Source organism: Coptis chinensis, chromosome 8 (genome assembly GCF_015680905.1).
Source record: "Coptis chinensis isolate HL-2020 chromosome 8, ASM1568090v1, whole genome shotgun sequence".
In the NCBI taxonomy this organism is placed as follows: Eukaryota; Viridiplantae; Streptophyta; class Magnoliopsida; order Ranunculales; family Ranunculaceae; genus Coptis; species Coptis chinensis.
In genome coordinates, this window is record NC_141463.1 from 94,739,256 (window position 1) to 94,759,027 (window position 19,772).

Here is a 19,772-nt window from a genome sequence, read left to right on the forward strand (position 1 = left end):
GTCACACCTCAATCTAGCTACTTTCAAACCCAAATGATTTCAACTTGGAGCTCACACCAAGGAAATCACTCACCCAAGACTTTGGTAGTTATCACAACAAACTCAACAAAGCAAAACCACTACTATATCATCACAGTTCATAGCAACAATAATAATGGAAGTAAATATGCAAAGAGACACAAAGATTTAGGTGGTTCGGTAAATGTTACCTACATCCACACACAAGAGCCGAGTTTTTTTTATAACAAAGATTGGAGAGTTTACAAGAGATATCAAGAATCAAGAACAAGAGGCCTCACTCAAACCCTAGCTCAACAGAGCTCCCACAATACCCAAGAAATGAATCTCTCAACGTTATACCTCAAAACCCTAATCTATTACCTTTATATAGGTGTACATAGACAAAGGGAAGAAAAATGGGCTTGGGCCGCATTCAGAAGTATGCATGAAGCATGCTTCCATGGGTGGCGTGGGGCGCCCTCTTCATCGATCATCGATTGAGATTCAGAGCATGAGCCTTGGCCATGGAGAAGCGGTCGCCCTCTTCATCAGACTCAGAAGTCGAGAACGTGGCATACGGACACCGGAGCAAAGCTCGACGGTTCCAACAACCCAACAGAAACATTCCTACTGAAATTGGGAATCTCCATGGTTTGTTATACTTGTTACTGCCGGTTCTTGACCGGCAGTATTCCCACGGGCATTGTAAATCTTCAAAACCTGGGAACGTTGTATCTAGATATGAACAAACTATCAGGACAAATCCCTTCCTCCGTGAGGAACATGTCTAAGTTATTCGATGTTGATATGTCAGACAACATTTTAAAAGGAAGCATATAACTTCAACAGTTTTAGGCAATCCAAATTTGCAAGTGTTAAACCTCTCTTATAACCAGTTTACAGGCAACATACCAAATAAAGAGATTGCGCTGTCCCTGGGTTTACGTTTCCATAGTTTAGCACATAATTCATTAAATGGTCCCATGCCATTAGAAATCGGTAATTTGAAGAAACTTCAGACATTAGATGTCTCCGATAACAAATTGATCGGAGAAATTCCTGACACCCTTGCAAGTTTTTTGAGTTTGGAATACCTTTACTTCCAAGGTAATTTCTTCCAAGGACCCCTTCCCTCTTCACTTGGTTCTTTGATAAGCCTCCAGGTTTTGGATGTTTCCCACAACAACATGACTGGAAATATTCCAAGAGGTCTAGAGGATCTCAATCTTCTTTTTACGAAGCGTAAATCTATCTTTTAATAACCTTGAGGGTGAGGTGTGGACGAAAGGGATTTTTCACAATGCCAGTGCAATATCAGTCGTTGGAAACGACAAGCTTTGTGGGGGCATTCCAAAGCTTAGGTTACACAAATGCAACATCCCTAAGTCTACCAAAAAAGAAGTTCCTCTAGCTTTAAAGGTGGCACTTGGGGTACTTGTACCGCTGCTACTAGTGGTGGCATTGCTCATTGTAATCATTTTGATGAAAAAGCCTAATGCAAAATTAAACCTCCTAAAGAACAATGTCGTCCAGGAGATCTTAGAAGGGTCTCCTACATTCCTACAATGAGCTTCAAAAGGCAACGGACGGCTTTTCCTTAACAAATTTGATTGGTATGGGAAGTAGTGGAACTGTCTACAAAGGGATTCTCCAGCAAGATGAAGGTCTTATTGCCGTGAAGGTACTTAACCTCATGGAACGTAGAGCTTCCAAGAGTTCCGTCGCTGAATGTGAAGCCTTGAAAGAAATTTGACATCGAAATCTACTCAAGATCGTAACTGTTTGCTCAAGTGTGAATTTTAGCGGTAATGATTTTAAGGCTATTGTTTACGAATTCATGCCCAATGGAAGTCTAGAAAGCTGGTTGCACCAAATTTCAGATGGACAAGATCTACAAAAAAGTTAGAGCTTCTACCAAAGATTGAACATAGCAATCAATGTCACATCTGCTTTGAATTACCTACATAATCAATGTGAAGGACGTATGTGATCTGAAGTCGAGCAAAATGTACTGCTCAGCAATGACATGACTGCCGTTGTTGCTGACTTTGGCTTAGCAAAATTTCTCTCCAAGGCAACTACCACATCTAACAAAAAGGAAAGTAGCTCAGTTGCTATAAGAGGAACTATTGGGTACATTCCTCCAGGTACTTCCACTCAATTATCATTCTCTTTTACAGGGGTTAATTTCATAATATGGTAGCATGCAATTTGTAATTTAAAAGAATGAATATAACTTAAAATATGTTCAACAAATAAATACTGAGCCACTATCACAAGTTTAATGAGTCTATCAATGGATTGCAGAGTATGGCATGGGTGCAGCGGTGTCTACACAAGAGGATGTTTACAGTTATGGTGTACTTATGCTAGAAATGCTCACCAGAAAGAGACCTACAGATGACATGTTCAAGGATGGACTCACCCTTCACGGGGTGTTGGACATCGCAGATATGCACATGCTATCCAATGAAAGTCATATTGAAGATGGCATTCCAAAAAATCAAATCAAAGATTACTGAGAGAATGGACTCCAGATGTTTTCAAAGAGCTAATTACTGAGAGTGTACTTAATTAGAATCGGAGTAAAATGTTCAGAGGAACTAATTACTGAGAGAATGGACTCCAGATGTTTTCAAAGAGCTGCGTTTGGTTGAAAAAGTTTTTCTTTCAGGTTAGAAGTGAAGTAAAAATGAAATTCTGCTTATTGTATTCGTAGTTTAGGTTCTACAAGCATGTTATCCTTCTGAATGTATTCTTAAGTGTTTGTTTCTAAAGATTGTGTGATTGGTGAACTTTCACCGATACTTGATTAGTTAGAACTCATATATACAGCAATAGAAAACAATAGCTAGTATGTGAACAAATTCTCAGAGACAAATTTAACAGATTGAAGGATTGGCAATATACTACAATCATCATATCCAAAACTTCGTAAGAAAGTAGATCATATAGCCAAAACTTCATTAATGGAACTTGCAGAATGAGAATTCAAGAAAAGATTATAAGAAAAGATAAAATTCGGGAATATTTATGTTACGACTTCAAAATTCAAATAGTAATTGTGGAATTTGGTGGTCCTAATTCCCAAACAATTGGAAGGCTATAAATGGCGAGTCTACATTTATACCTGCAAATAAAACAGCAGCAAAGACCACGCTTTTCTACAAATTCTAAGTAGAACATTTGATGTTACAGACTTAAGAGCATATGGTAAGCGTCAACACTGCAGAGTGCCAAAAGCTGTTACTGATATAAGTTAAACAGATGAAGATTTTCGGTGTTATGGCAGAATGATAAATGAAAGCATCTAGACTGAAAAAAAATATATGTCCTCATATTCTCTTACTAGGAGTTCATGAATTTGAATTTATACCAATTGCAATGGCTACTACAGGCCATGTTACAAACATGACTAAAAGAAAATAAAGAACCACATTGTTCAAATCTCTATACAAAATCACATCTCTTCAAGATGAAGAAATGACCACCAAACTGATTACATAATTTCACCCTAAGCTTGGAAAATCATTAGTGTACGCGAAATGATAATCTAGCACCATGCATATATGCAGCAAAACAGCCAAACCAAAACCAAAAAAGATACCCTGGACAGTTGCTGAATAGATCAACATGGGTCAGAAGTGGATGACTATGCTTGTTTGATGGTTATTATCCCAGCAAACAGGATTCAGTTAGCATTGCGAATTTGAAAACCCATTTTTCTTTTTTATCCCCCTATTGACCAGGGTTCGAATTAGTGAGATTGTGCTTCAAGAAGGATGTTTGTAGCCACATTGACGTCGTTTCTGGCCTGTACAAGTGCCTGTCTTGCCGAGTTCCTGTCAAATCCCATTGAAACCAGTGTCCCGATGGAATTGTCAAGATGGCTCCACGGTAGAAGCAAGAGGAGCAACGGAAGGATAATTTCCCTGGACCAAGAAAATTAGTTAGTGAGTCAGAAGGAGAGAATAAGAGATTAGGAAGTACAAAAAGAATGGAACCATTGCAATCACCAATTATTGTTTTCATAACAAACAAGGATTGATTACATAATTTAGGCAATCCAAACGAGAAAACCACATTGCCCATAATCTATTATAGGTATTGCATAAAGCTATACTGCAGAAAGCCATTGACAAAGACCAGGAACATCATTAAGTCAGCACAAACACAGCGCACAAGACCGGGCAAAGTGGAGTCCAAGACAAGTGAGAATAAAAATGTCCTTCCGGTAAGGCACTAACTGGGGAACCATCCAACAGAGCAAAATAAAATGTCTGACGGCCACAATATCAAAGCGTCCCAGAAATTTGAACTCATATCAAAATGCAGTGGAACATATGAAAGTGAAATTCTTGCAGTGGGATGATGGACCATTAGATGTGATATGTTATCTACTATAAGTCAGTAATCTAAGCACCAAAATTTAAACATCAATGCAGCAAATGAAGATCTGTGACAGCCTAAAGTTAGAATAAGAATCATCATCATTTAAAGTGGAGCCAATGTCAGACATAAATTTGGATAAGGACTTCGCATGGTAATAATATTAGCATACATGATGTAAGAATATAGTTCTGTGCAATAAAACAAAGCTAACATCCATAAGTTCTTCAGAAGTGACAAACAACAATAAAAATCATTTACTAACAGTACTTGCCTCCACTTCATGGCTGGTATAAGATGGTATGTTTCCAATTACATTCCCGCCTGATGCTGGAGGGGATGAACCTCCCAAAGTGGGCCAAGACAATCGCGAAACGAACGAACTGACAAACTCCGGGAACTGCAAAAGTTATTCAATAAACAAATTACATTGTCAAGAAAGACCATGATGTGGAAGGTTTAGGACATGTATATATTGCAGTAACAAAGAAAGCCATAGCACTGCTCCAAGTATGGTTAATAGAATGCATATGGCACCCTAGGAGCTGTATGACATTTGGTCATTGGGAATTATTTGTTCAAGTGAAATGAAAAGGAACTGATTTTGCAATAAGAACCCGTTAATCATTTAGCTATTAAACATACAATTGTCCCAATTTCATATCAGACAGTCCGTACACTTCACAATCTAAAGATTTTACTGAGATCTGTGTGCCTAAAAAGAAAACGGAGCACCACAAGACGATCTATAACTATCTATAGTACCATTTTTCTGGAGTCATGTTTCTTCATTCCTGATAATTAAAAAATTACAATTAGCTGCACTTGTAAAATATTGTATCCGAGTATAGCTTGATTCAATAGATCTTCTGTATAAAATAGTCTGAATGACTGAAATTGTTGCTCCATTCAATGAAGAGCTACTAAGCTGGCTACTAGTGAAATCTAAGTAATCGTTCTACTGCCATATAAGAACATGCCCAGCAAAATTATCTAAAGAAGGTTAAGAACAATTGGAAAACTAAAAACTAACCTTGATGCGGCGTACGCCTAAAATATTCGAACGATAGAGAAGAACAGCAAGAACACCACATATGCCTGGCAGAATAGATCTTTTCCACGACGAGAAAAGGAGCTGTGAGGTGACAGTAAAAGTACAGTTAGCATTTAGTTGAGAAAAAACCTATTTCACGTTGAGCCAGCCTAGAAATTGATAAAAAGGAAAAAAACATGAAATAGTTAAAGAACCAACTTAGCTGAAGACCTGCTAAATATACAAACGACTTGTTAGAGAAGTTAATTCCAAAAATGCGAAATCGTGTCGAAACACGGATGCCAAGGTAGAATGGTACAAATGAAGAAAATATAAGACCATAAGGCCCAGATGCCAACATGTTCAAGGAAGGATCTGCAAAATCAAAGAAATAAAACTTCACCGTAATTTATTGCTTTACAATCCTTTTAATAAAGAAATCCATCAAAAAATTAAGTGCTCAGAAAAAGGACTGGTGAACTCTTCATACACTATGGTCCAACAAACTAAAACTTCTCGACAATCTGAATATCAAATCTATGCAACTGCAAATGTAAATTAAACCAGATATGAACAACGCACAGATTGGAGCAGTATGTTTTCAACATCAAAAAAACATGAGGTCATCCAAATCTGCACCAGTGCAGATCAAACTAGCCTCTTTCTAGATAATTATTATGTCTAATGCCAAACATAAGAGTGAGAGTGTGAGACAAACAAAAACATAAACAGTAGAAAAGGATAACCAATCAGGTGGCTACACAAAAGATTTGTGGATGTTTTGGCTGGGGAAACAATAATGAGGTTGTAGGTCAAAGGTTTTCAGTCCTAGACCATTGTTATAAGGATCGTTTGTTTCTCACCCCAACCCCCCAACTAGCAAAGTTGGTAAAACCTTTGGGTGATGATACCAGATATTTGCCAGCACCAAAGAGTTACTGATCTCATATAAAACAAGCTTGCCAATAAAAAAATAAAATAAAATAAACATGACTCAGAAGCAATAATTAGTCTCAAGCTCTTACATCTTTGTATAGAGAAAATTGTCATGGTTCTACAGCCGCCCATTTTCGTCCAACATTATTAAAATTATTTGGGGCTGGAGATGTTGATAAACATGCATAGGCACTTAGCCACTCAATGGGTGTAAATGAAATAGTTTTCTCGAACATAAGTTTTGATTAAATAGTTTACCTATAAAATTAACCTGTAATGATATTCATGATCTTACTATTTAGGTAATATCAAATCCACGTCTAATGCCCAAGGGAGTAAAAACTTTAATAAAAACTACTTTTCATCATCTTACTACTACGAATTTGCTACACTGTGAACCAGAGCTATATTGGTTGAATACCACTATGAAAGTATCTATTGAAATAATTTTGCATGAGACGTAACAATTAATCAATTAAGCCTGCAGTAAAACAAGAACTATACTAACAACTAAAAAACAAGAGAAATGAGATGGAAAAGTTTTAGTTCTCATTCTTCCCCAAAATTACAACCATGTTCCCTGCCAACTGGGCATCCCGATTTATTGATGATGAACAACACAGTGTAACCAGTGGTGCCTCGTGACCTTGTATATTATTTAGGAGGAGAATTCTGGTTTCTCCTCCCTGGTCGAGAAACTGTTCTCAAAATGAACACGCAAGACAATAAAAGCTATAGGGTGGCATATTACTCTTACTGCAAGACAGTAGAAGCAAATATGTGCACGTAACATTTGAAGAGGAAACTTATCACTAACATATGGGGAAATTGAATTCAGTATATCGAATCAGAAAAATAAGTTCTCTTACCGCTCTTATGACAATGGCAGAGACTTCTAATCACATCGCACGTCTCCAGGTGACCAACAACACCATACCACCACCCTGTGAAGCATACAAGTAATACAACACAAACAACTAACTCAATAAATTTGTTTTATTCTAGTTTTAAGGATAAACTTGGTATAGAATGTAGAGGTAGAAAATTAGAGAAAGTAGATTAAATATTGAAAACTTAATGTAATCTTGTACAGCTTCGAATCAATAAATTTCAAGAAAGCGTAGAATTCAGACGTCGTGAACACACCATAAGGAAGTTCTTTGTTTCCTCTCCACTGAATCTCAACATGGTCCCCCGGATGTAATTAGTCTAAACAATCCAAGGCATGAATATTATGAGGGGGAATGTCTATTGGTGGTGCTCTTATCCTATCCCAGTGCACACATTCCTCTATCACTGGTGCTGTGAATAATGAGATGGATACCTGGAAACAGAGCAAACATCCAATGAACAAAATAAGTTCCAGAAGGTACGTACACCCACTCAAATGAGCTAAAGATTCACTGAAAAGTGTCAATAGTGCTAGTGCTAGCATTTTGGTCATTTTCTATCCATCATTCTATAGCTTGAAACAATTAGATGTTTTGAGGCTTTAAATTTTAAAATTGATGTTGAATTAGAATAATAACAACATGAGATCAACTGTAGTGAAAACGAAAATGTAGGATAAACTTTGATACCTTGCTTGAAAGGTGTCTGAAGCAATCATAGCGAAGTTCCGCATCATAACATGACAACATATACTGAACATGCCCATTCTGAAATGAAAAGTCGGAAAGAAGAACCTAAATTTCAGTCATTTTAAAACCATAACCGTCAGACGTTGAAACTCATAAACCATTCATTACAAATCAAGAGTCAAGCATTATATTGTGATAAGTGAATCAAAACTAATATTGTCGTTCGACTGAAACATAATGCTGATCTTTAAAAATTAAAATAAGAAAGAAACAAAAAAAATATGCTCATTGTTGATAAGTTCCAATCGAACACGTTTAACTAAGAAATAGTTAGGATTAAGTACTCATGATAACTATGTCTCGGTTATAGACCTGAGCTGGGAACCAGAGCTTGCCACGCTCAAGACAAAGATACCAAGATATGATAGAATCCATAGGCAATGAAGTTGAGCATACAAAAGAGAGAGACCTGAGCCAACTTTTCTTCTTCTTTTGATAAAATTCCTTCCTCATACTATACTTACATTTCCATTCTCGATAAGCAGCTTGCCCGATCACTCCAACCCCTTTTTTTTTCATGTGCCTCTCCCATAGGTAATCGCTCCACCATCCATCTCTCAACGGTTTACAAACTTCTGCCACTTTACACAAATCAATTGGCTAGAGTTTCTCTAAAATTCCAAGGCCGATTAAGGCAAATCCAATAAATAAGTCTCAATTATGTCCTCTACATTCTCAACTTTTGTTTTAAGATACTTCTTCTTAATGGACGCCATTGAAGAAATTTCAAATGAACAACAAGTAAGACAACTTTTTGTCAACAATGATAGTAGCAAAGACACTAGTCATTCCAAAAAAAAATGTACAACAGTCTCGTCTCACTCACCATGGTGGAAGAGGTTTGAAAGAAAGTGGTTGGAAGGGAGGATAAAGGAAAAACGATATATTGGGAATAAAAGCATTACATAAGTGAATTTCTCAACCACGTAGAATTGAAACTCGCATAAAAATGAAAGAACTCAAAAACAAAATATTGCCTGATTAATCCCACCAATTGTTTATCAGTAGGCTTAACTGGAGAACAGCTAACTGTTTGAAAGAAACGATGGAACAAACACATTGAATTGAAACTCTTTTTTTAAATAGACCCAAGGAAGAGTGAAAGCAAGAGATTAAGATCTATATTGGGTCTTTGACCAATTTACAGTAATCAAAATTTAGATTGAATGACACATTTTTTTGACAAACTCACCAAAATCTATGATCAACACAAGAAATCTTTACAAATGTTTCAAAACATAACAAAAAAATCTTTACAGGTACAACTAGAAACAAATATGACAGAAAAATATTGTGGGATGAAACCCGAGCCACCCTGCATATTTGGTTGCATATACACGGTGAGAACTTCACTTGCAAATAGAGGAATACGGGTATTGGGGGACCATTGGAGGGAGATTTTCATGGTTTTATTGGGATAAGGGACCATTTGAGTTGACCTTAACAAAGATTGCACGCATGTACAATAACCAAATTGATACAAAATAACCAATAACTTTCACCTCATAAAAGTAGAGCATATGGCCGCTATCCTAGGAATCATGTTTCTAAACAGTGTTTTATATATCCCATAAGAACATAAATGAAGGAAAAAGTAAAGAGCAAAACACAAATTTCTTCTACTCTCTCTATCTCTTTCATACTCATTTATTTGTAAAAGATGTGATTTTACCTTTCATTTAAACCGTCGTTGGAGTCGGATATGTTCTCCGTGAATCCTAGTACCAAGAAATGCATGCGTCTCTGATAGCGTGTAATTCTCTATTGACATCTCTAATATCCATTCTTTCTGATGGTGATTCCACAGAACATGCAACCCCAATTCTGACTAATGCATTCATGCACTCTAGTAGTTTTGTTCTTCTGTGGCTGCCAATTCTCATGCTATAAGTATCTCCTAAAGTGTCATCTCCATCAAATAGAAGTATTGGATCTACAATCCTTATAATTTGATCTTGCAAACCATTGCTAGCATACTTATGGAGGCTTAAACCGTCTTTAAACATCTCATCGGTTGGTCTCTTTTCCCGTGGACATTTCCAACACCGAATTCCATAACTATACACATCACCCTGTGTGGATGCATCAGCTCCCATACCATATTCTGCAACATATACATCAATCGCTAGTTTCCATTAAACATTTAAATGTAAAATATATATACATATTAAGAGCCATTAGCTAGCAAAAAGAAAAAGAAAAATAATTTTAATAGTCATATCATAATAAATGTCCTCGCAATCGTCAGTTAAGATATTGATAGAAGTAAACAAACTAGCTTAATTACTACCACAACCACGATTCTTTCATCCTTGATCTTTTCAATTTTAACTCAACTAGCATGGGATGAAAAAAATTAAATCAAGTTGATGGCTTTTATTCTATCTAACAATTCCATTTTCCCCTTTTAATAACTATGATATAAGTTCCAACTATCCAAGGCCCTCATGTACCTATATCAGCTCATGTAACTGGGGTGTTAATGGCGTTGAACTTAACACGGGAAGAAAAGAGGCAAAAGGATTTGAGGCCGGTCAGTATAATGTGGCTGCACATAAAGATTTCAACTAATGCAGTATACGCGATATTGATTTCATGCATTTATGAATTGGAAAAATAATTTAAATCAACATTATTGAAATTTCTACCTGGAGCAACATAGCCAATAGATCCCTTTACCCAAGTTGATGTACTTTGATTATCATGCAAGTTCTCCATTGATCCCGAAAAAAGCTTTGCTAAACCAAAATCACCAACATGAGCTACCATATTATTATCAAGAAGCACATTGCTTGGCTTTAGATCGCGATGAATAACCAAAACGTGGCACTCGTGATGAAGATAGCTAAGTGCAGAAGCAACATCAACGGCGACATTTAGTCTTTGTAGCAAGTTCAAATTCGATTCTTCATCTTGTTCACTAATCTCTTGATGCAACCACTTCTCTAAACTTCCATTTTGCATGAACTCAAAGACTAGTGCTTTGAATTCATTTCCTTCATAATCCACACTAGAGCAAGAAGTTAGAATCTTAACAAGATTTCGATGGTGGATATAACGCAATGATTCACACTCTGCCATGAAACTCTTTAAAGCTCCTCTCAATTGAAGTTTGAACACCTTAACAGCAACAATAGTTTCATATTGGTTGAGCATTCCCTTATACACACTGCCAAAACCACCTGAACCAACAAATTTAGTTGGAGAAAATCCGCCAGTCGCTTGAGAAAGATCTCCATAAGAGACCTTAACATGTTGATCACTGAATGATTGCGAAGAAGCCGTTTTAGGTTTACTTTTTCTTCTCAAGTAAAATATTAGAGAATATGATGCCAAAAGAATAAACACGAACACACTGATGATAACGGCTATTTTGGAAAGATCGGACCTTCTGTGCTTAAATCGGCATGGCGGCAATTGCAGTTCACGTATACCCCCACAGAGATCGGAATTTCCAACAACTGAAAAATTGCCTGCAATTTTAAAAATTCCTTTCACTGGTACCTCACCTTCAAATTTATTGAAGGATAGATTCAATAGCTGGAGATATGGAAAGTCCTCCAAATATTTTGGAATTTCACCTGACAAATTGTTGCTTGATAGATCTAACTCTTGGACATTCTTTAAAGAACTCAAAGATTGAGGAACTGTCCCTTCAAACAAATTATCGTCCAAGTACAACTTTTCCAGACTCAAACACTCACCAAGAGTATTAGGTATTAAACCAGACAACTTATTTCTAGACGCCTTGATTTCAACAAGATTTTTTAGTTTTCCTACTTCTAAAGGTAGGGAACCAGTTAAGGAGTTCATAGAGAAGTTAAGATAAAGCAGAGTGGGAATATTAAAGATCTCTTTTGGTAGGGTACCATTTAGGTTGTTTTGTTCCAGACTTAGTTTTTGCAAATGGCTAAGAGCACCAAGACCTGAAGGAATGTTTCCTTCCAGTCTGTTCCCTCCCAAATACAATTCACTCAATTTAGTATTGTTTGCGAGAGAAGATGGGATTGGTCCAGATAATTTGTTTTTGGACATATATAACCCTTGTAAACTACGAAGTTTTCCAATAGAAGATGGAATACTACCGAAAAAGTTATTAGACCCGAGATCTAATATAAACAAACTGACCAGGTTCCCAATCCCTTCTGGGATAATTCCAGTTATTTTATTGCGTGCTAGATCCAACACCTCCATTCGGTTGGAGAGATTGGTAATAGAGTTCGGGAAAACACCTCCAAAATTGTTTTCATCCAAGCCCAATATCTTTAGATTACTGGAGTTGGTTAAATAAGTGATAAAACTCAAATCATGAACTTCTCCTGTTCCTAGATGATTACGTCCAAGATTTAGCCGTTCAATAGTTTGAGGGAATTGAAAATCCTTGGGAACTTGTCCTTCGAATTTGTTATCTGGAATATCAAATATTTGGAGTTTAGAAGCATTAGCTAATGAAACTGGGAGTAGTCCAGAAAGTTGATTTCCAGCCCCCCAGAAAACAGCGAGATTAGGAAGAGTGATGCCCATGTCTTGTGGAAGACTACCACTAAATTGGTTAAAGGAAATTCCTAATGTTTCATTCAGGGATGAGATGTTGAAAATTGTTGAAGGGACCTCACCAGACAGTCTATTAAAATCAACGTTGAAGTAATTTAAGTTTGACAGTCTACCAAAGCTGGCTGGAATTCTTCCAACCAAATTATTTGCACGTGTAGAGAATTTTTGAAGTGACGAAAGATTACCTAAAGAAGGTGGTAGCATTCCTGTCAGTTTGTTTTTCTCAATAACTAAGAATACAAGCTTTGACAATGAGCCAATCTTTGCCAGAATATTCCCTGACAATTTGTTCCAACTTAAATCAATGTACCTGAGTTCAGTACATTGCGTTAGATTGACTGGAATTTCTCCTTCGAAAGTGTTCTCCGACAGATTGAGCTTTTGAAGACGAAACAACCGACCAATTTCTTGTGGAATCTCCCCATAGAGTTTATTTTCCTGTAGTCGGATGTCCCTTAGGAAACTGAGGTTTCCAACATGAGGCGATAACGATCCAACCAAACTCTGGCTGGAAAGATTCAAAGTTATGACTCTTTGATGACCCTTGCCGCATGTAATGCCTTGCCACTGACAGAAATGAAAAGATTGGTTCCACGAGCTTAAGCCGCCTTCAATTCCATCTCTAATAGCGATTAGAGAGTGAAGATCAGTCTCATTTCCTGAGGTGGCCATACAAGGTTTTGTTTGGGACATCAACTGGTTAAAGAGTAGGAAGATGATGTAAAAGTTAAAAACTGTAAATGCCTGCAGGTTTGAAATCATCTTTGCGAATTGTATAAACTAAAAGGTATGTGGTGTAGTAATATATAGGAGCATTGTTTGTCAAGATCTCCATTAGTCTTGTGGTGTAGAATAATTTGGTAATCAGAGTCATTTTCAATCTAGAATGTCGAGTAGAACTCAAAACTGGTTTATCTGGATTCTGGAGAACTAATAGAGAACGGAGAGGAAAGAGTCAAGCAGAGAACTAATAGAGAACGAATTGTAGAAACTAAGGTGTCGTGTAGTAATATATAGGAGCATTGTGAATTGAAGTGTCAAGATCTCCATTAATGTTGCCTTTGAAATCATCCGTTTCGGCCTTCAATTTTTTTTCTTGCCTGTCAAGATCTCCATTAATATCGCCTTTGAAATCATCTTAGCGAATTGTAGAATTTTAGCGCCTTTGAAATATCGCCTTTGAAGATGTAGAATTAGGAGCATTGTGACGTGTACTTGGTCTTGCCTGTCAAGATCTCCCTTAATATTGCCGTGAAGAATAATTTGGTAATCTGGGCCTTTCTCAATCCAATCTATGTACTGCTTAAAAGTATTTTCTGATGAATCCTTTTCTTTCTTTTCATTTTTCTGATGGAGTACAGAGTCGGTGTTATTCGCTTTTAGTTTTTCACATAACTTATTGGGAGGAACTTATTAATAAAACATAATGCTTGAGTAGCTTGTTCTGCCACTCTTCCTTGAATATCTTGGTCACTTATTAAGGTCTTACCGTGTAGGATACATTGCTGACTCAATGAGCTTGTTTACCCGAGATTCACACTTTTATCAATGTAGAGACGGGACAAAGGAGGTCTTCAAAGAAGTGCAGAAGCAAGACATTTTTTCCACTACTTTATAGGGTGGAGGACCACCACATCATAGAACGTACTTTACATTCAATTCAACTTCCAAGTCTCCACGGAGCCAAACCCTTGGTGTCTTCATAGCTGGATACACTGTTCTAAAAATCGGTCTAGGCGACGCCTAGGCAGTCTCTAGGCGCTAGGTGGTGCCCAACCGACTCGCCTAGGCCCAAGTCGTTTAAACAATCGGTGGACCAACTAGGCGGGTCTAAGCGGACCGATTAGGCGGGTCTAGGCGGTCCAGTCAAGTTTTTTTTTTGAATGATTAAATATCAAAAAATAAAAGCCCGTATAGGCTTAAAATTTGAATGAGTTTAAAAGACTTGAGTCTAATGTAAATTATATGCCACTATAACAAAGAGTATGTTTTTATATGAAGTCAATATTCCTCAACTATTACGCATTTTTGTAATAAGTGTTTGGGTAGGAATTCACCCAGACACACTATTGAATCTGCAAGGGGAGATGTTGTATAAAGAATGAGATTGTGCCTTAATGGTCGCCTCATTATCCGAATATGTATCGTAATCAAGTCTCTAAAACCTAGTTCTTTGTTAAGTGAAGAGTCCTATTTATAGAAATAGAAAATAAGAGTCCCGCCAAAGACAAGGACTCTTACTAGATAGGACGGTTAATCGAACATGTGACCGACTCGGTGTCGACCGGGCCATCCCGATGTCTACTTCATACATGAGCCGCCCAAGTGGCTAACTAGAACTGTGTGAGCCGCCCGGTGGCTAAGTGGACATGTGAGCCATCCAAGTGGCTAAGTGGACATGTGAGCCGTCAGTAGTGTAGAGGATCGGTCACTTAGACTTAATATAAAGACTAAGTCCCTAATGAGTTAGTTAGCTAGGGTACGAATGTGGAGGTATCGCGATACATTGCCCCTCTTTGCCATATGGAATTGATTGGATGTGGCAAAGAAAAATGGGGTAAAGAAAGCGGAACCATAATAAGCGGTATAGTGTTTAGACCATGTACAATATATGGCATGATTAAGATAAAAGGATGAACTATAAATTTCGGACGAGAACCTACAAAAAAATCGTCTCTCTGTTGTTGATATTGTTTGAGAGATTGATATGAATAAGCCAATTAACTTGGATATTCCACTCGATCATGTATTGAAAAAGTCTAAGGCGTCATTTTGTGTATATCCAATTGCACGTATGCGAAAATGGAATCTTATCACCGATTTGTTTGAATCGATAAATAAAATCGTAATGCTCATATAACTTTTTTAATTGACTCAAGCATAAACATTGAAATGTTAACCTTTGTTTATGGCGTTAATTGTATATCTTTTGGTATCATAGACCAAATTTCATGGCTTGAATGTATACTGATTGCATTCTTGCATTACTTATTCCATGATATGAATGTATAAAGTGTGGTATTGTAATTTCAAACTTCATGACTTTGAATGCACGAATTTGGTATATAAACGCAAATTCCATGTCTTGGAATGCCGCGAGTTTGGTATCGCTAACGAAACTCCATGACTTTGAATGCATAGAGTTTGGTATGCAAATGCAAACTCCATGTCTTGGAATGCACGAGTTTGGTATCGCAAACGCAAACTCCATGACTTTGAATGCACGAGTTTGGTATTGCAAACGCAAACTCCATGTCTTGGAATGCACGAGTTTGGTATCGCAAACGCCAAACTCCATGACTTTGAATGCACAGAGTTTGGTATTGCAAACGCAAACTCCGTGACTTTGAATGCACGAGTTTGGTATTGCAAACGCCAAACTCCATGACTTTGAATGCACAGAGTTTGGTATTGCAAACGCCAAACTCCGTGACTTTGAATGCCGCGAGTTTGGTATTGCAAACGCAAACTCCATGACTTTGAATGCACGAGTTTGGTATTGCAAACGCAAAACTCGATAATAACAAAAATAGTAATAATATATACCCCGAAGTGTGGCGGTGATTGAAATAAATGCTAACAAATGAACTTTTATTAATCATTGATATGTTGAGCAAACATGAAAAGATGTAATGCGATGTCATTTTCCAATGAACCATGAAAACTAGAAAGCGAAACAATTAATTTATTGATATGGTAAGTACCAAACAAAACCTAACGATAAAAACGCCTAAGATGGAGTGCATTCCATGGTTTAGGGAAAGGTGTTCCGAAATGGTGCGAAGGAAATATGATCCTTCGAGGGGATGATCAACCACAAACAGTCCTTCCCAATTTTCACATAGCTTCCCCATGTCGATGATTTTAGGGTTTTACGCATAACACCCAATCTCCTTCTGGAAAACTTTTAGGCAAAGTTTCTTGTCATCTTGTCTTTTCATTGAAGCCTGGTAGTGGAGTAGACGAGCTATACTTTCTTCGCGAATTTCATCTAAATTGGCTTTAGAGTGAGCCACCATTTCGTCATTACAACCAGCTTTAATTGCAGCGGTGCGAATCGTTTCAGCAAATATTTCACAAGGTAAGACTGCATCCGCACCATAAGCCAAGTTAAATGGGGACAAACCGGTTGGCGTTTTGGAGTGGTTCTGTATGCCCAAAGCACGGCTGGTAGTTTTCTTGTCCATTTCCCCTTAGCTTGTTCTAGACGACGTTTAAGGATAGCTAGGATAGACTTGTTTGTTGCTTCAGCTTGTCCGTTAGCTTGAGGGTGATATGGAGCAGAAAAATTATCTTTGGATCTGGAGATTGGCACGAAATTGTGTATTTCGGTTGCATCGAACCGCTTGCCATTATCGGATATTAACTCGGCGGGGATGCCAAAGCGACAAACTATATCTTTCCACAAAAAAGCTTTGACATCGGAAGCTTGAATGTGTACTAAAAAGGTTGTACTTCCGCCCACTTAGTAAAGTAATATGTAGCAACCCAAAGAAGCGACATTTCACGGAGCTCTAGGAAAGGGCGATGATGTCTAAACCCCACTTTGCAAATGGCCATGGAGAAAAATTGGATGTAATTACGTGGCGGGTAGGATGCCTATATTGTAGTGCTTCTGACAAGGAACGCATGTCTGAGAAATATGTTTGGCATCTAGCTGCATATGAGGCCACCAATATCCCTGTGTCATTGCTTTATGAGCTAAATTTCGACCAGCGGCGTGATTGCCACAAATGCCTGCATGAATTTCTTGCAACACAAGTAGACGCCGGTTTTGGTGAGGCATCGAGCATGGGAGACAAGGGATGTCCTTTTCGTACAATTGTAGAACACCATTCGACGAAGATACTATTACAAATTTCCAAGCGTCTCGCTTTACCGTTTCAGCGAAGTTTGGGGTTTGAAGGGATGATGTCGTTGCTCAGAAAGGTAATTAATGGGGTTCGCCCGGTCTTGGTTGGTGCTTCTAACATAGGTAGATTAAAGGCGTGTGGCTCCTCTACGTTGATTTGTCGACATTCCGGTCGCCTTGAACAATTTACGTGTCATTTCGCCCGATTACACATTCCTCTATCGGCAAGGAGTCAATGTTTAATTTGTTAGGCAACAAAGCGTCATCATTGTCATATTTTCTTTTTATGGTGTTCACAACATGAATACTTGAAGGTGATGGCTCAAGAAGAAGCGGATGAAAAAAAATAGCACGCGTTGATGTATATGTCCGATTGAGAAATTTTCTCACCGACAAGTCAATACTGGTCTTCTTTGGGAAGTCAATCCGACGTTTCTTGGTCCATCAATAGCGACTCTTGAGAGAGATATGCTAAAGGCGTCTGCATGTCTTATGTCGTTTGAGATCTTTGAATGATTGAAATGTCATCAAATTGACGAGCAAGCCTATGGATTAAGTCTAGATATCTTTGCCATCTTATCATCCCGTGCTTCAAAAGAGCCTTCAAATTGACTTGCTACTAATCGAGTCCGTAAAACACGAAGCTTTTGAGCGTTAAACTCTAAAGCTGATGCATGGCATAAAGGACCGCTTCATATTACGCTACATTGTTAGATGCTTTGAAACCGAAAACGAACCCGACCATTTCAATTCTTGAATCATCGGGATTAATAAAACACACCCGAGCCGGATCAAACTTGTTATGTGAACCGTGCGTGTAGACTATCCGGGCGTCGAAGGCGGGGGTAATAGATGTGGATGATATACGCTTGCCCCCAATTGTTGCCTCATCAATGGATGGGCTTTCGTCTTGATTATTTTCAGGGACCATATCATCAATTGGAAAATCCGACATCAAAGATGCAAGAACATGACCTTTTTCCGAAGTCTTGGCGGTTCGAAAGTAATGCTATATGCACTCAAGTAACTTTCCCATTCGGCCCGGTCTACTCGACTCTTGTGCGTTATGGAGCACTTTTTGCGAATAGAATTTTCGGTGTATACCTTGACCAATCGTCCTTGAAAGTACGGCTTAAGGCGTCTTGCAGAGTGAACCAAAGCGAGAGCAATTTTCTCAATTCTTGAATATCTAGTTTCCGCCCCCGTTAGAGTTTTGCTAATGAAAAAAATTGGACGCCCATCTTCGCCATCAACAAATAAAACGGCACTTACCACCGTGTCTGTGGCAGCCAAGTAAATTTCTACAGGTTCCCCTGTAGCTGGACTAGCCAAAATGGGAGGTGAAACCAGATATTTTTTAATTGACTGAAAGGCATTTTCACACTCATCATTCCATACTGCTGAGTCTTTTAACGTCTGAAAGAAAGGGCGACATTTATCGAGAATATTTGGAGATGAAGCGATTTATTCTTTGCCGAGCCCGTGAGTTGTTGTATCTCCTTCTTTTTGTTTGGTGATGGCCTATCGAGGATTGCTCGATTTGTTGAGGGTTTGCTTCAATGCCTCTGCGAGTCATCAAGTAACCCAAGAACTTCCACGAGATCAAGCCAAAAGAGCATTTTGAAGGATTGAGCGCGATATTAAACTTTTCCACTCTTGTGAATACTTCTTGTAAATCCACCCGGATGATCACTACTGATTTTGGATTTAACAACCATGTCGTCAATGTGTGCTTCCATAATCTTGCCTAGCATGTCTCCAAATATAGTATTGATCATTTCTTTGGTAAGTGGCGGCATTCTTCAACCGAAAGGCATCACTTGATAGCAAAAATACCTTGATCGAGTTATGAATGATGTTAATTCACGATCTTCACGGACAACGGGATCGATAGTATCACGAAGAAGCGTCCATAAATGATAAAGCGTGGAAATCCGGATGTGGCATCAACAAGTTCGATATCGCGGAAGAGGGAATGGGTGTATAGGGCATGCTTTGTTAAGATTGGTGAAGTCGATGTATACTCTCATCTTGCCATTCTTCTTGGGCTTTGCTACCACGTTGGACAACCATCTAGGGTATGGTAGGCTTAATAAAATTGATGAGAGAGTAAGCGATCAATCTCTTCTTTAACCTTTAGCTTTCTATCAGGAGCCATACGTCTGGGCTTTTGTCGTACATGCTTAACACTTGTATCAATGTCAAGCTTGTGACAGGCAACATTTGGGTGTATACCTGGCATTTGCTCCAAAGACCAAGCAAAAATGCTCTTGTTCTTTCTGAGTAGAGTAACCATTTCCCTTTTTTCATTTTCTGATAGCTCGGCTGATATGAAGGTTGTTTCTTTGCTAGATTCTCCAATTTGAAC

The 19,772-nt window shown here is 38.1% G+C and overlaps 2 protein-coding genes, 1 long non-coding RNA gene and 1 pseudogene across 9 annotated transcripts in view; 1 reads left to right on the top strand and 3 right to left on the bottom strand.

Moving 5' to 3' along the window:
- LOC147484643 (rhomboid-like protein 20) overlaps positions 1-8,573 on the bottom strand; it is a 49,931-nt gene extending 41,358 nt beyond the window's left edge. The window contains exon 1 of the mRNA XM_086577007.1: positions 8,463-8,573. The gene's annotated coding sequence lies outside the window, so the exon portion shown is untranslated. The remainder of the gene's footprint in view (positions 1-8,462) is intronic.
- LOC147484644 (uncharacterized) overlaps positions 1-13,939 on the bottom strand; it is a 50,228-nt gene extending 36,289 nt beyond the window's left edge. For 2 of the 6 annotated variants that reach the window (XM_086576995.1, XM_086576994.1), the window contains exon 1: positions 10,647-13,939. In XM_086576995.1, coding sequence (XP_086433121.1) covers positions 10,647-13,314 — 2,668 coding nt within the window. In that variant the 5' untranslated portion in view covers positions 13,315-13,939. Of the gene's footprint in view, positions 1-7,621; positions 7,683-7,938; positions 8,044-8,417; positions 8,580-9,670; positions 10,103-10,646 lie in introns of those variants that run through there. The other 4 variants (XR_015204294.1, XM_086576998.1, XM_086576997.1 and 1 more) reach the window with 4 other exon arrangements.
- On the top strand, positions 1,986-2,777 carry LOC147484647 (uncharacterized). The gene is made up of 2 exons (XR_015204317.1): positions 1,986-2,147; positions 2,308-2,777. It is a non-coding gene; the product is annotated as an uncharacterized LOC147484647 (long non-coding RNA).
- LOC147484648 (rhomboid-like protein 20) lies at positions 3,317-7,221 on the bottom strand (annotated as a pseudogene). Its single transcript, XR_015204302.1, has 5 exons — positions 6,448-7,221; positions 5,644-5,797; positions 5,423-5,522; positions 4,664-4,789; positions 3,317-3,932 (listed from the first exon to the last, which is right to left on the bottom strand). The product of XR_015204302.1 is annotated as a rhomboid-like protein 20 (transcript).
- Positions 13,940-19,772: the final 5,833 nt, after the last annotated feature.